We start from the raw sequence: 16,909 nt of genomic DNA, 5'->3' as shown, positions 1-16,909 counted from the left end.
CACTCTCATCATGCTCCTTTATACAGCCAACAACTGCAGAATCATCTGAAAATTTCTGGAGATGTTTTTAGAGTTGTACTGAAAATCTGAAGTATTAAAAGTAAATAAAAACGGAGCTAAAACCGTTCCTTGGGGAACACCAGTGCTACTTGTAACTACTTGGGACACACAGTTATGCATCCTTACATACTGTGGTCTATTTGAGAGGTAGTCCATTAACCAACTGACCATACTCTGATGTAATCCAGCATTTTCTAATTTATTCTTGAGTAGTGCATGCTGGAGAGTGTTGAATGCACTAGAAAAGTAAAAAAATGTGATTCTAACTGTGTTACCTAAAGTGTCCAAGTGATTTAGAGATTTATTTAAAAGATAGATAATTGCATCATCAACCCCAACCCCAGTTTTGTAAGCAAACTGCAGTTTATCCTCAACAGCACACAGTAACTGCTTAATATAGTTTAAAACCAACCCCTCAAAAACCTTCATCAACTGAGCCGTTAAAGCTATTGGTCTATACTGTGAGAACTCAGTAGGATTAGTTTTCTTAGGGACTGGTACTACACATGATGTCTTCCATAAAACAGGTACCCTTTCTAGACGCAAACTCAAATTAAAAATATAGTGAATTACCCAGCATATTTGATATTTCTGCAAAAATTGCACCTTTCACGGCACTTACAAAGTGTAATGTCCAGTAAATGGTGCTAAAATCGAATGTTAAAAGCAAAAGTGAGATAAAAACACATTTGCTGAAAAAACTATGTCATTTTAGTTTGCTTCTTTAAATCTTTTTAAAACTCTTGAGTGCATTGCTGTACCGGGTGCACTACCGAGCAAGTTTACCATAGCAGACAAGCCATACATATAGAGCTGGTTATGTGATGTAAACATGAAAATGTATTAGTTTACAAATGAATCAATATGGTGAAAGTGTTTGAGGTCATAACGTAGTACTGTGCAATGAACTGTGTGAAAATAAGTCTTTATTACTAAATAATCTGCCCCTTAATCATAATTTGCATGAAAAAGAATAAAACTTATTGGTGTTTTACTATCGCTAGTATACATTTCAGCTGGAAGCTGCAGTGAATTGCACGCATATAAGTATAGATTTATGCAGAAATGTAGGTAGAGGCACGGTTTTCCTTTGAGCCTATGTTGGTTTATCCGATGGATGGATGGATGGATGGATGAATGGATGGAAATTATTATAATATGTTTTCACAGGTAACTTCAGATAAAGAGAAGAAGCTCTTGTTCACTGTGTTTGATGAAAACAGAAGCTGGTACTTTGAGGAGAACATTAAAAAAAACAGTGAAGATCCAACTAAGATTGACCGCAACGATCCAGATTTCTACAATTCAAATGTCATGCACAGTAGGTGTTGATTTTTAGTCTCTTGATGTAAATTATTGAATTATCTGGGGTTGTTTTGGGTATTTGTATTATGTAAAAATGGGATTCATCTTCATTTTCAATTAGTTAAATTGCAATCACTTTTGTTTATTAAGACTCTCTGTCTGTGTTTCAGCTGTTAACGGATTCATGTTCAACCACCTACAATTGAGGATGTGTGTTGGCGATGTCATACTCTGGCATGTGGCAAGCATTGGCATTCAAAACAACTTCCTGTCAGTCTACTTCACAGGAAACACGTTTGAGAGGGATAAAACATATGGCACTGTCCTCACGCTCTTCCCAATGACTGGAGACACAGTCACCACTGAAGTGGAGATGCTAGGTAAGAGTCAGAGGTCAAGATATTGGCTGGAGCGGATGGTTTGAAAAATAAGAAGGTTTGATGAAGGGTCATGATTATCATTAAATAAAACTAAAATGAAAACAATTAAAAACATAAAATAAGCATGGCCTGAAATAAAATAAAATATAATAAAAAATTATTTCAATTGTCTGCTATAAATTTTATGTTATTTGCTACAGTTCTCATTTAGTTTGAGTTGAATTACTAAAATTACTAAAACTAAAACTCAAATAAAAATGAATAAAAACCTAAAGTAAAATTAAATTTAAAAAGAAAAATATAAAAACTAATTGACACTATACTCTTCTGTGGAGCTGCTTTACAGTAGAAATTACATTTTTCGTAAATAGATGAATTCTGCTATATTAAGTTATTTTTCCTGTTTATTAATGTAAAGCTGCACTGAAACAATACATATTGTATATATTGAAAAATAATGCTGTTTAGGGCGGATCAAGTTATCAATGAAAGATTATGAAGACGAATATTAGAATCTTTCAGAATTAAACCAGGAACCTGTTTTGATACCATGTTCATAAGTTTGATGTTTGAACTTTGTAGGAGAATGGGAGGTCAGCGCATTTGACCCGTCTCTGAAACAGCGAGGCATGAGTGTTCGCTACAAGGTTGTTAACTGTGAAAGAGTCCTACCTGTGGTGGACAATGAAGACTACGATGATGAATTAAATGAATTCATTGAACAGAATTTCCCTATTCCACGAGGCACAATGGGAAAGAGCCACACTATCGCCGTTCGCGTGTGCCGAAACAGAACTGTGACAGACTCCGCGATTGGGCGAGAAAACATGAGCTCAGACACTGAGAGACAAAACAGAACTCGTGTGTGTGAGATAAGATATATTCCCGTAAAGCGGGAAAAACATCTGGATGCGTTATCACAGGGCGGTATTCCACAGGATATTTTGGATCAACTGGATGGGGAGATGAGCGGAAATTCTTTGGAACGTCAAAAAAGGTCCCACCATGAATCTGAGCCTTACAGAAGAAGGCCAAATGTGATTGATTCTACAGTCACATCAACTACAGCAGAAAACAAGGCATTAACAGGAGAACATCAAAATATGAACACTGCAAACATACAGTTGAATGAAGATGAAGGCAATAAAACACATCCAACAAATGACCTATTTCGAAAATTCCTTTTCAAAGATAAAAACCTCTCGGATAACCAACTTCTAAACGACTCTATGGAGGAGAAAGCGAGGAATCGAAGGGAGCTGTGGAGTGACAGCAAAGACAAAATAAACAAAGTGGATGCGAAAGTTCAGAGCAAAAATGAAGTTCTGAAAGACTCTGGAAGTTCTGGTCTAAAGCAGGACAAGATGGAGGAAAGTTTGAATAGTCATAGCTATGACTACAAAGATCCAAAGAAGTTCCAATCAGATCTGGAATCGGGTTTGGAGCCAGAGTCAAGTTCATCAGAAAACCAGACCTATGGCAGGAAATCCCTGGCAAGTGACTATGACGATTATGGCGATGAAGGAAGTGTTCTCGGTTTGGAGCATCATGTTGAAGATAATGTCGGCATTAGGTCCACAGAATCAAAGTTCAGAAGTTACTATATCGCAGCAGAGGAAATCATGTGGGATTATGGGATCAATAAACCAGCTCAACTCATCAAACCAAGGTAACAAAACATTCTGACGAGCCACAAACATATTTTGGGTAATTTTAGTGGACAATTCTAAAGAATTTCTAATGTTTCAAATGTTAAATAATAATAACAATACCTTTCATTTATAAGATGAAGAGCAAAAATGCCTTAAAAATCTTATTTTTCACAGAAATGTCATAACCACATTTTTGTTCATTTTAGCAGACGATTCTCAAATATTTCTAATAACACAAATATAATATGAAATTATATATATAAATGTTACAAATTGTATAAAATCTCATTTTTGATTTAGATGTTTGTAAATAGTTAGTTTTAGTCTCAAGAGCAGAAAAACGATCCTAAATCCTTATGTCATAAAAATGATGTCGCAGTGCAATGCTGTTTTAGATCGGGATATTAATATTATTGTAAGGGCTTAGTCAATTGTACTCAATTGTACTCACAGGGACATGCAGAGAGGAATGAGAAAATATTTCCCAGCCTATAAAAAAGTGGTTTTCAGAGCCTATCAGGACAGAGATTTCAAGCATCCAATCAAACGAGGAGAACTGGACGAGCACCTCGGCATTATGGGTCCTGTGTTGAAGGCAGAAATCAATGATGTTCTTACTGTAAGTCTCTTCATTAAAGCCTCTTAATTTAATTGAATATTGCATTCTTAAGGTGCAGTCACATTTACTGTTATTTGGATGAATTTTCATTTGAGAAATCCAGTCGTTTCAATAGAAATTCAAGTTAAATTGAAAGATTTTTCCGCACAGATCGTAACGGGTTCAAGCTGTTTAAGCTAATTTGTTGCACTGACCAAAAGAAAGCTGTTTAAAATAGACTTCTGTGTGAGTTGTGCTTCATAAGTTGCTACATCGTTGAAAATAGAAAACTGTTCTTCAAATTTTGAGGAAATTTCACTAATGTAACCTCCAAACTAGCTTACTTCCTCTATCTAACATTCTAATAAATGTGGCATTGCATACTACAAATATTATTGGCTCTGTAACGAATTGCTTATGCTGCTCTATTGTAAGTCGCTTTGTATAAAAGCATCTGCTGAATGTATAAATGTGACCACACCTTTATCATTGAACACGCTAATTTCTTGCATTTCTTTTCCCACAAGGTGGTTTTCAAGAACCTGGCATCCAGACCGTACTCTTTCCACTTGCATGGGGTGTACGATAAGACGCAGGGGAGTTTCAGCCCTGGAACAGGCCCAGAGGGCGCTAAGGCTGAAGAAGTACCAGGTGATCCAGTTCCTCCAGGGGGGGAAAGGGTTTACAACTGGAGAATCTCCAGACGACAAGGTCCCTCAGCGTCAGAGTTTGACTGCAAGGCTGGAGCATACTACTCCGACGTCAACATGGTAATTCAATGTGAACACGTGAATCAAAATCAGGTCGAAGCACAAAAATTTTACATTTTCATGTTGTCTGTAAAGCCTCCTGTACCATCTAAATGATAAAACCTTTGATGAAAAACCTGTTGCACACAATCTACTACATGCATTTTGTCATCTGATTGATAGTTTATACTTTTTTATCAAATAAAAGGCCTTTAGTATAATTGTAAAAACATCAAGTCACCTTCAGGTCATAGTTCACGCGTCTGTTTGCTGTAAAATCTCATTTTTAAAAACTAAACCTAAGTATAAATGGATTTTTCAACATTTTATCAAGATGAGCACTTACCGGATTTAGATTTACTTGATTATCCATGCAACATTTTTTTTTTTATGAACCATAAAAGCCTGCTCAAATGACACTCAACAAAAAAATTCCCATAGTATGGATGAACTGATAAAATGTATAGCTTGAATGCACTGCAAGTCGTTTTGTGTCTGCCAAACATTTAAATGTAAACTTAAATAACTTCTGTATTCCTCCTGCATTCAACAGGAGAAGGACATCAACTCTGGTCTAATCGGTCCACTGCTGATATGTCGTCCTGGTACCCTTCGTCCACGCATCTTGCTTCAGCCCGACGTGACAGATTTCTTCCTTCTCTTCACCACCTTTGATGAAAGAAAGAGCTGGTACCTCGACTACAACACCAGGAAGTTTTGCAGTCCTCCCTGCCAGGCCAAAGTAGATGACCCGTGGTTCGAGATGAGCAACAAGTTTGCGGGTACATGTTCAGAATTCATGATTAACACTGCATTCATCTCTTATGAGACAACCAGTCTGGTCTGTATATGTTCTTTGTCTCAAAAAAAAGATTTGTTTCTATGACAAAGCTTATAACACCAAACAGACGCACAAGTGTTTGTGCTTTTTATTGTGTTACTTATGTAATTTGGTGGTTAAATCACACACACAAACACTTTTCTATTACTTCTCCTAGTACAAGAAACAGGACGTATAATGTAACATGCTGAACTAATCTAGCTAATTGCCAATGTTCCAAACACCCAGTTTTTCTAAATATAAACAAACTATTTGGAAATTCATTGATTCAGGGCAACACATATTTAGATTAATGCATTTGGTTGCTGATTTTATCCAAAACAACTTACAATGCATTAAAGGTATAATTTTTTTTAGTTCACGCATTCCCAGGGAATAGAACCTATGACCTTGGCATATTAGGAAATGTAATAATAGCCATAATCATTGTGTTGTATTTCTTGATGCTTGTAGCTATTAATGGCTATGTGTCAGAGACGCTTCCTGGCCTGATAGTTGAACAGTACCGGACGGCTCGCTGGCACCTCCTCAACGTTGGGAGTCAAGGCGAGTTTCACGCCGTACACTTCCACGGACTGCCGTTTGGAGTCCGAAAAGATCTGGAACACCGTATGGGAGTTTTCAATCTCTATCCCGGTAAACTATACACAAATACACAAATCTTTCACCCGGCACCTTACTTGTCTTTTAGGTTTATATATATATATATATATGGGGGGGGGGGTATTCTGCTCTCTCTACTCCTATCCATGCTAGGCTGCGTGGATAGGCAGGGAGTGTTTGCCCTGAACAGAACCATTCCCCCAACCTAAAATGTATGCTAATCATAAGTTATATTGACAATAGTGGTCCTGACAGAAGTAACATATGTTGCCTTAATCAAAAATGATATTGAGTGATAATATTTCAAAATGATTTCCATTATTTTGACAGATAACAATACAAATACTGTATTTACCTACTTCAGAAACATTCCAGTAAACACTGTTAATAGTGATTAGACGTGAAAAGGGGAGACAATTACATTTTAAGCAAAACTGTTCAACTGGAACATCATACAATCTTTCAAAAACATTTAAAAATCGTAATTAGGCTATTCCAAACTTTTGGCCAATAGTGCATAACGATAAATCTGTCTCATTTGGCAGGGGTTTTTGGGACAGTGGAGATGAGGCCAGCTATCGTAGGAACCTGGTTAATAGAGTGCACCATAGGAGAACATCAGATGGCAGGCATGAGGGCCAAGCTGCTGGTCTATAACCCACGTAAGAGCTTTAACTCTCTTCCTCCATGGCAGATTGTCACGGATCTTTCTTGGCATCCTGTTTCTGCAGTCATGTTTTGAGTAACTAATAGTTAGAGGGCGCCTGAAACAGATTGATTTTGTTTTACAGGATGCATTCAGCCACTGGGAATGCAGTCGGGATGGATTGACAACAAACAAATAACAGCCTCTGACCACTCTGGTAAGAGACAGGGATATTTTTGTAGTATCACTGATAGTTTTGTTATGTTGAATTAGATTTTATTTTTATATTCTGTTTTTACTTTCATTTTCTATTTCAATAATCTTTAAAAAAAAATCTATTTTTTTTGTGTTTTGTCATTTTGTGTTAAAAAAAACATTATGGGTTTAGATTTAGTTAACTACAATAATGCAATGATAAAACTGGTGCAAATCCAATTGAAAATCCATAGGGCTCTTTTGACTTTGGCCACAAAATCTAGTGTTTTAAATAAAATATTTCCACATTTATTGAATTGTTGAAATCCTATTTCTCTTCCAGGTGACTGGAAGCCAAGTTTAGCCAGACTTCAGTTATCTGGCTCTATTAATGCCTGGATGGGCAGCAGCACAGACTCCTGGCTCCAGGTAAAATAAATCTTTTGTTTGCAGACGTAACATGCTGTCCTTTGGCTCATTTTTAATGAACTGTGTTAAATGCTTACATGGAACGTGATGGCTCATATTTAAAGTTAAAAATAACACATTATGATTTATTTGTGGCTCATATCTCACAACGTGTCACAAACAATAGTGACTCTTTGCACCACAGTCAGCAAGTCATGATAAATTATACTTTCACTGTCAGCAAGACAAATTGGGAAATACTTTTAAATACTATAAATAGGTTTTCGCAGTAGATTTTATTTAACCTTTGCTTCAATAGTGCCTGGAAGCAAGACAAAGAGAGAAAAGGTGAAGGATATAAAACAATTAACTTTTAGCAGGGTTCATATGATGGTGGGTTTCCAGGAAAGGCCTGGAAAAGTTCTGGGCATTTATAAAATCTTAATCTTAGCACTGAAAATTAATTATTTTTTTTGTTGCGGAATGTAATTTTTAACAATGCGCAACTTGCTACTCCATTGTTTTAAATTGTTTTAGTAAATAAGCATAAATTAATTGTTAAAAAACAGAATGAGAAAACTTTCCATATCTTTTCTCTTTGTTACTCTATGTGCTGTGTTAGGTGGATCTGTTGAGGCCCATGCTTCTTCATGGCATTCAGACTCAGGGTGCAAAGACCTCGATGGGTTTGAACGAGTATTTCACTATCCTGTACACCGTCAGTTACAGCATCGACCAGGAGAACTGGACTACCTATCGAGGAAACGGTACCAAGTCATCTTACGTCAGTACCAACATCTGAACTTCTCTAAACTTAACTGATTTAAAGGGGCCCGTGTGCTTTTTGTAGCATTTCCTCCCCGAAGTTCTCTTATAATGTATCCCATATCCTCCATCACCCTGTTTTACCTCTGTATATTTAACAATACAATTTAACAGCAATTTATTTTAAAAATGAACAAATTACAGTTTAAGGCCCTAGGAAATATTTTTTTTTCTCAAATTCAGTATTTTCTTACCAATTTCTGGATTTCCTTTTAATGGTTTCATTAAATATTAATAATCAAAGGCATCTCTAATAGATTTTATTTAAAAAAGATTTAAATGTGTTTTCATTTTTCTGCTAAATAAAATTCTAGTAGATATTTTTTTCTGGTAAATATTCCTTTAGAAAATAATGTTTTAATAATAATTTTATTATTAGAAGTAGTACTATCATTGCATTAAGTAATGTATTTCATCATGTCTATCATCCCTACTTATAAATGAAACATAATTTAAGATTGCTTAATGTCTTTGCATTTTAAATTAGTAAAAACATTTCTGGCATTCATATACATAAAGATATACATAAATATGTTAACATGGTATATCAGGTTCTTATTCAATCTCCAAGAAATTTCCAAGATATTTCCTTTTTTTTTTTTTTTTTTTTTTTTGCAATAATCAAATTCTAGAGCTATTTAAAGAAATATTCTAGCTGGCTACAAACCCTCCACCAATTAATCTTTTGCCCTTAAACAAAGATTGCAAAAAAATATTTTAGAATCTTAAGAAACACATGATCAAACTCACTCCTACAAATTATTTTTCCAGTGAAACTGATTTGCTCTTTTAAAAAGTGCTAATAACAAATGTGACTATTTTTTTCTCTTTCATGGTTTCATATTATTCACATCTGTTTTCTTGTTTAATTGTTATCAGACCTACAATGGAAACATGGACGGTTCCAGAATAAAGGAGAACTTGTTTTCTCCACCCATTGTGGGTCGCTACATCCGAATTCACCCACTGACTTTTCAGAAGCAGCCCACGCTGAGGATTGAGCTGCTAGGATGTGACCTTAATAGTGAGTTAACATACACTCGTTGATTACAGTACTTTCTAAGGAAAAACTGAAGGAAATGATAAAGACACTAAAGATAAGAAATCCTAACACTGCATCAACACTATTCAAATGACAAGGTCTTTGCAAAGCACATTTCTTCTTTGCCTTTGTATGCCATTTTTTATATTTTATGCCATTTTTATCAGTATGTAATATAGCCACAGCCATATCACCCTGCAGCCCAAGACCGGTTGCCCAATGAAGCTAAGCAGGGTTGAGTCTGATCAGTACCTGGATGGGAGACCTCTGGTGAAAACTAAGTTGCTGTTGGAAGAGGTGTTAGTGAGGCCAGCAGAGGGTGCTCACCCTGTGGTCTGTGTGGGTCCTAACGCCCCGGTATAGTGACGGGAACACTATACTGTCAAAAAGAGCACTGTCGTTCGGCTGAGACGTTAAACCGAGGTCCTGACTCTCGGTGGTCATTAAAAATCCCATGGCACTTCTCGTAAAGAGTAGGGGTGTAAGCTGGCCAAATGCCCTCTACTGGCCCTTGTCAATCATGGCCTCCTAATAATCCCCATCCACTTGATTGGCTCTATGACTTTCTCTCCTCTCCACCTGTAGCTGGTGTGTGGTGAGCGCACTGGCGTCGTTGTGCTGTGGCTGCCGTTGCATCATCCAAATGGATGCTGCACACTGGTGGTGGTTGAGGAGAGACCCCCCTCCCCCTCACATGATTGTAAAGCGCTTTGGGTGTACAGCAATACACAATAAAGCACTATATAATATGCGTCATTCATTCATGTAGCGATTTAAAAGTGGAAATCTGAAAGCTCTGGATGTTTTTGTTAGTTCATGAGCATCTGTCATCCTGCTGCGGCATCAGAAAGATCAACTTCCTACGTTCATTCAAGCTTCAAAGCTTTCTAACTACAGCATTCCTTGTGTACACTCTTGATTTTCAACACCCTTTCTCCCTTCAAACATCAATTGCAATGTCCAAAGCTTCATTATCTGAGAAAAGTTTGAGTCAAAAAGTCTCTTTTAATTGAGAGAGCTGAATAATGCACATTTCTGCACATTCTGATACACTTCTCCAAAACAAGTCCCTTGCAGTATCGATGTTTTTCAGGATAATATGCTCTTCAAACCAGTTATTATAATTAACTAAAACTAAAACCATAAGAAAAACATTTTTGTTATTTGGTGTAAACGATAAATGAAATGTAAAAAACTTATTACATCTGATTTATATAAAATATTTGGTCACAATGTATTTTAAGGTCCAATTCTCGCTATTAACAAACCATTTTGTCTCAATAAACTACTAATTTGCTGCTTATTAATACTTAGTAAGGTGTTAAGTTTAGGTATTGGGTAGGATTAGGGATGTAGAATACGGTCATGTAGAAGATGTGCTTTGTATGTACTAATAAACAGCCATTATGTTAATTATAGTCAAGCTGATAAGGAAATAGTGAGAATTGCTCCCTATACTAAAGTGTTATCAAATATTATAACTTATTTTATCTTTCTTAATGTTTGGCAAGGCTGTATTTCTCATTTTGATTTATTTCAACTTGATGAAGAATAAAAAATAAAACTGAACTACATTTGTCCTTATATGCATTATTTCAGTAGCCCCTCACTGCAGAACAAAGATCCAGGGGGCGGGGTTGGATCCACATTTAGGGGGTGGGGATGGGTGGGTTTAGGGATCAGGGGGTGGAAACGGGTAGGTTTAGGTAAATGCAAGGTGGGAGGAGTTGGATCTAGATCCAACCACACCCCCTGGATCTTGTGTTCTGCAGTGAGGACCATCTCCATTATTTAGTACTAACCTCCTTGCACATGAAATGAGTAGCATGCTATCTAGCTTTGATATACAAAAATGTGGATATATATTTTGACATAGTATATAGTATAGACATAGTACAGAAAAAATCTAAACCACTGATTCTGGAGAGTACATGTTTAAGCTTCACACTTTTTTGGTGATAATATATTTTAAGAAAAATAAATAAAAATGACAAAATTACTAAAGCTTTAATGAAAATTTAAATAAAAATGGAAAAATGGGGGGGGGGGGGGGTCACGTGATGCTAAAGTCGCACATTAGCTGAGCTCAAAAAAGATGACGAACAACAGTAAAAGACGTTAATATACAATTACCGTCTTTTACTGTTGTTCGTCATCTTTTTTTTACATGTGGGGTAGTTTTTTTAGAGAGATGTCACACAGTCGGAAGCTCGCTTATCTTTCACCATCATCCTGGCCAATTAAGAAGAAAACAAAACCAGCAGTGAAGCAAGACTAAAATATAGCTGCGAGCAGCGATGACGGGCCCAAGCCGTCAGCATACGCCACCCCGGTGGCATCGATAAAACGGTGCCCAGCGAGCACAAGCATCACAGTAACCCTCTGGCAGTTTGGTTTTAAGGGATACGGCAATTAAAGGGTTAATCCAAACCATCAATTCTGTGAAACACACACACACAGAACATATAAAACTTTAAATTCTGTGAAAATATATTTTTCATTGGTAGTTTATGTTAGTTAATGCATTTACTAATGCTAACAAATGAGAAATTATTATAGTTACCAAAGCTTTTAATGATTTATAAGCATTTTTTAATGATTTATTTTTCCATTAACTAACATGAATAATTTTTTCTAACACAAATTAATAAAGTAAAAAATATATTGTTAATATTTAATGTTATTTGTGAATTAACCAATGTTAAAAAACAACATTATTTAACTGTTGTTAATTTACATCATTAATAAATATATACCATTTAATGTTGATCAAAATCAATTCCAAAATGTGTTAATATATTATTACATTTTAAAGTTTTATCTTTTGAACATGACTATTTTTCTAATATAAAAAATATTTTGTTCATTGTTAGTTCATTGTAAGTTCATACTATCAATGAAGAATTTACATGCTGTAAAAAATATATTTTTCATTGTTAGTTCATGTTAATTAATGCATTCACTACTGTTAACAAATGAGACTTAATTATAAAGTGTTATCAAAACCTTTAATGCTTTATAAGCATTTTTTAAGGATTTTATTGAGATGTTTAAACAGACTCACTCTCTCTCTCTCTCTCTCTATCTCTCTCTCTCTCTCTCTCTCTCTCTCCCCCTCCACACTCACTGAACTCACACAGTCAGTCACCCACCCAGTCACCTACCGCAAACATTAGAAGCACAGAGACAGGAGAACTCTGATAGTTTTTAAATTTTCTCCTCCGCATAGTGTATTGTAAATTCATGAAACTAATCACATATCCTCAGACTGTATAGTTCTGTGTATGTAATTTTTTATGAAGTGTTTGGAAGCTGCTCTTAAAAGAAAAAAAAAAAAGAAAAGTTTTCTCTTTTTTACTGTAACTTTAATAAATTGCCATTAAATCATCGTTCAAGATATCCTAAATCCGTCCGCAATTTAGCATCTTCAGTATTTTGGCATCATAAGAAAAAATGTTTGGTGTGATTTACGTGTTTCTGTTTGGAGGAGTATGAATTTGTTTACAGCCTGTTTAAAAACAAAACCCACATTAAAATAAATATAGCCGACTTCCTGTTGGTCGTAGCTAATGACTGTAAATTAGAAAGTTGTCCGGATTAATAAGAACAATTTATGTACTGAGTTTGGTGTCTGTAGCTATCATTATATATATATAAACATTAATAATTATATACCATTTAATGTTGATCAATATTAATTCCAAAATGTGTTAATATATTATTACATTTTAAAGTTTATCTTTTGAACATGACTATTTTTCTAACATTAAAAAGATTAATAAATGCTTTAAAAAAATTGTTCTTTGTTAGTTCATACTATCATGGAAGAATTAACATGCTGTAAAAATATATTTTTCATTGTTAGTTCACGTTAATTAATGCATTTCCTAATGTTAAGAATTGAGACCTTATTTAATGATTTATAAGCATTTTTTAAAGATTTTAAAAAACAGACCCTCTCTCTCTCTTTCTCTCTCTCACCCAGCTCCTCAATCCACACAGTCACTCACACAGTCACTCACACCCCACCCCTCACTCAGCTGCAGGCTGGCAGGGAGCTCTCACTCAGCAGTCTAACAGCTTTCTGATAGTTTTTAAATTTTCTCCTAAGCATAGTGTATTGTAAATTCATGAAATTAATCACATATCCTCAGACTGTATGGTTCTGTGTATGTAATTTTTTATGAAGTGTTTGGAAGCTTCTCTTAAAAGATAAAAAAAAAAAAAAATTATCTTTTTTACTGTAACTTTAATAAATTGCCATTAAATCATCGTTCAAGATATCCTAAATCCGTCCGCAATTTAGCATCTTCAGTATTTTGGCATCATGATAAAAAATGTTTGGTGTGATTTCCGTGTTTCTGTTTGGAGGAGTATTAATTTGTTTACAGCCCGTTTTTAAAAAAAAACCCACATTAAAATAAATATAGCCGACTTCCTGTTGGTCGTAGCTAATGACTGTAAATTAGAAAGTTGTCCGGATTAATTAGAACAATTTATGTACCGAGTTTGGGGTCTGTAGCTAAAACTAACCCCCTCATTTTTGACAAAAGGTGGCGCTATAGAGTGTCTCTTCCACGCCCGTTTATGAGCTTTTTCCAGTGTCTAACTATCATTAATACTCATATGTGTGTTGAGTTTCATGACATTCTAAACATGTTATCTGCCTCAAAATCACCAGAAACGAATTTTCAACTTTGACACGTTGCCATGGCAACATAATTTTAGATATCAATATTCCCTTCACAGTTTTACATCGGCCGTGTTTTGACATTATTCTGGTGAAGTTTGAAGCAAATCGAGTAAAAAGAAGATGCTGAATTCAAAGCATTTTGAAAACGACACACTTCCTGCAGCCAGTTGGTGGCGCTATAACTTTCAGTCATAATAGTCACATCTATCCGATCGGCATCATACAACGAACAAACCACTGGAGTTTGATCTACATCATACAATGTATGTGGACGTTATTAGGCATTTCCTGGGTCTCATTTTTCGCCATAACTTCATCGCCTCGCCACGGGCAAACCGTTCGACATATCAAAAATATCTTCGCAATTTAGCGTCCCCAATGTCTTGAGATCATGTTCACCGAGTTTGGTGGCAATCGTATGGAAATCCTCAGAGGAGTATATCAAATTCCAGAGCATGCGCTTTTTAAACAGCCCTGAATAGCCGACTTCCTGTTGGGCGGAGCCTAAGACATGCTGTGCGGAAGTTGTTCGGCTCAATGAGTTCTATATGTGTACCGAGTTTCATATGAATACGTGCAAGTATGTGTGAGCTATACATCGTGTTTTCTGACAATTTTCCAGGGGGCGCCGTAGAGCCCCTGTGCCACGCCCGGGTCCCAGCCTCAGCGGCGTCCTAATGGCCGCAGGTTCCAATGTGCGTGCCAATTTTCGAGAGTTTTCGGGCACGTTAAGGCCCCCAAAAGTGCCCGGATGATTGAAATAAAAAAAAAAAATAAAAAAAAATATAGCTGCGAGCAGCGATGACGGGCCCAAGCCGTCAGCATACGCCACCCCGGTGGCATCGATAAAACGGTGCCCAGCGAGCACAAGCATTACAGTAACCCTCTGGCAGTTTGGTTTTAAGGGATACGGCAATTAAAGGGTTAATCCAAACCATCAACTCTGTGAAACACACACACACACAGAACAACATATAAAACTTTAAATTCTGTGAAAATATATTTTTCATTGGTAGTTGATGTTAGTTAATGCATTTACTAATGCTAACAAATGAGAAATTATTATAGTTACCAAAGGTTTTAATGATTTATTTTTCCATTAACTAACATGAATATTTTTTTCTAACACAAATGAATAAAGTAAAAAATATATTGTTAATATTTAATGTTATTTGTGAATTAACCAATGTTAAAAAACAACATTATTTAACTGTTGTTAATTTACATCATTAATAAATATATACCATTTAATGTTGATCAAAATCAATTCCAAAATGTGTTAATATATTATTACATTTTAAAGTTTTATCTTTTGAACATGACTATTTTTCTAATATTAAAAATATTTTGTTCATTGTTAGTTCGTTGTAAGTTCATACTATCAATGAAGAATTAACATGCTGTAAAATATATATTTTTCATTGTTAGTTCATGTTAATTAATGCATTCCCTACTGTTAACAAATGAGACTTAATTATAAAGTGTTATCAAAACCTTTAATGCTTTATAAGCATTTTTTAAGGATTTTATTGAGAAGTTTAAACAGACCCTCTCTCTCTCTCTCTCTCTCTCTCTCTCTCTCTCTCTCTCTCTCTCTCTCTCTCTCTCTCTCTCTCCCTCCACACTCACTGAACTCACACAGTCAGTCACCCACCCAGTCACCCACCGCACACATTAGAAGCAGTGACAGGAGAACTCTGATAAGTTTTAAATTTTCTCCTCTCCATAGTGTATTGTAAATTCATGAAATTAATCACATATCCTCAGACTGTATTGTTCTGTGTATGTAATTTTTTATGAAGTGTTTGGAAGCTGCTCTTAAAAGATAAAAAAAAAAAAGTTCTCTTTTTTCTGTAACTTTAATAAATTGCCATTAAATCACCGTTCAAGATATCCTAAATCCGTCCACAATTTAGCATCTTCAGTATTTTGGCATCATGAGAAAAAATGTTTGGTGTGATTTCTGTGTTTCTGCTTGAAGGAGTATGAATTTGTTTACAGCCTGTTTAAAAAAAACCCACATTAAAATAAATATAGCCGACTTCCTGTTGGTCGTAGCTAATGACTGTAAATTAGAAAGTTGTCCGGATTAATAAGAACAATTTATGTACCGAGTTTGGTGTCTGTAGCTATCATTATATATATATATATATAAACATTAATAATTATATACCATTTAATGTTGTTCAATATTAATTCCAAAATGTGTTAATATATTATTAAATTTTAAAGTTTATCTTTTGAACATGACTATTTTTCTAACATTAAAAAGATTAATAAATGCTTTAAAAAAAAATTGTTCTTTGTTAGTTCATACTATCCTGGAAGAATTAACATGCTGTAAAAATATATTTTTCATTGTTAGTTCACGTTAATTAATGCATTTCCTAATGTTAAGAAATGAGACCTTATTATAAAGTGTTATCAAAACCTTTAATGCTTTATAAGCATTTTTTAAGGATTTTATTGAGAAGTTTAAACAGACCCTCTCTCTCTCTCTCTTTCTCTCCCCCTCCCCCTCCACACTCACTGAACTCACACAGTCAGTCACCCACCCAGTCACCCACCGCACACATTAGAAGCACAGAGACAGGAGAACTCTGATAAGTTTGAAAATTTTCTTTTCGCCATAGTGTATTGTAAATTCATGAAATAATCACATATCCTCAGACTGTCTTGTTCTGTGTATGTAATTTTTTATGAAGTGTTTGGAAGCTGCTCTTAAAAGATAAAAAAAAAAAGTGTTCTTTTTTACTGTAATTTTAATAAATTGCCATTAAATCATCGTTCAAGATATCCTAAATCCGTCCGCAATTTAGCATCATCAGTATTTTGGCATCATGACAAAAAATGTTTGGTGTGATTTCCGTGTTTCTGATTGGAGGAGTATGAATTTGTTTACAGCCCGTTTA

The 16,909-nt window shown here is 35.2% G+C and overlaps 1 protein-coding gene across 1 annotated transcript in view; it reads left to right on the top strand.

Moving 5' to 3' along the window:
- Window positions 1-16,909, top strand: part of LOC306883409 (coagulation factor VIII-like) — a 42,088-nt gene that overhangs the window by 8,668 nt on the left and 16,511 nt on the right. Inside the window, exons 11-22 of the mRNA XM_079438642.1 lie at window positions 1,231-1,381; window positions 1,536-1,745; window positions 2,328-3,414; window positions 3,851-4,016; window positions 4,523-4,765; window positions 5,298-5,526; window positions 6,039-6,221; window positions 6,734-6,850; window positions 6,980-7,051; window positions 7,373-7,458; window positions 8,060-8,221; window positions 9,142-9,286. Coding sequence (XP_079294768.1) covers window positions 1,231-1,381; window positions 1,536-1,745; window positions 2,328-3,414; window positions 3,851-4,016; window positions 4,523-4,765; window positions 5,298-5,526; window positions 6,039-6,221; window positions 6,734-6,850; window positions 6,980-7,051; window positions 7,373-7,458; window positions 8,060-8,221; window positions 9,142-9,286 — 2,851 coding nt within the window. The remainder of the gene's footprint in view (window positions 1-1,230; window positions 1,382-1,535; window positions 1,746-2,327; window positions 3,415-3,850; window positions 4,017-4,522; window positions 4,766-5,297; window positions 5,527-6,038; window positions 6,222-6,733; window positions 6,851-6,979; window positions 7,052-7,372; window positions 7,459-8,059; window positions 8,222-9,141; window positions 9,287-16,909) is intronic.

Source organism: Barbus barbus (assembly GCF_936440315.1).
Source record: "Barbus barbus genome assembly, chromosome: 17".
Lineage (NCBI taxonomy): Eukaryota > Metazoa > Chordata > Actinopteri > Cypriniformes > Cyprinidae > Barbus > Barbus barbus.
The sequence above is the reverse complement of the archived record's forward strand: the minus strand, read 5'-3'. Positions and strand labels throughout refer to the sequence as shown.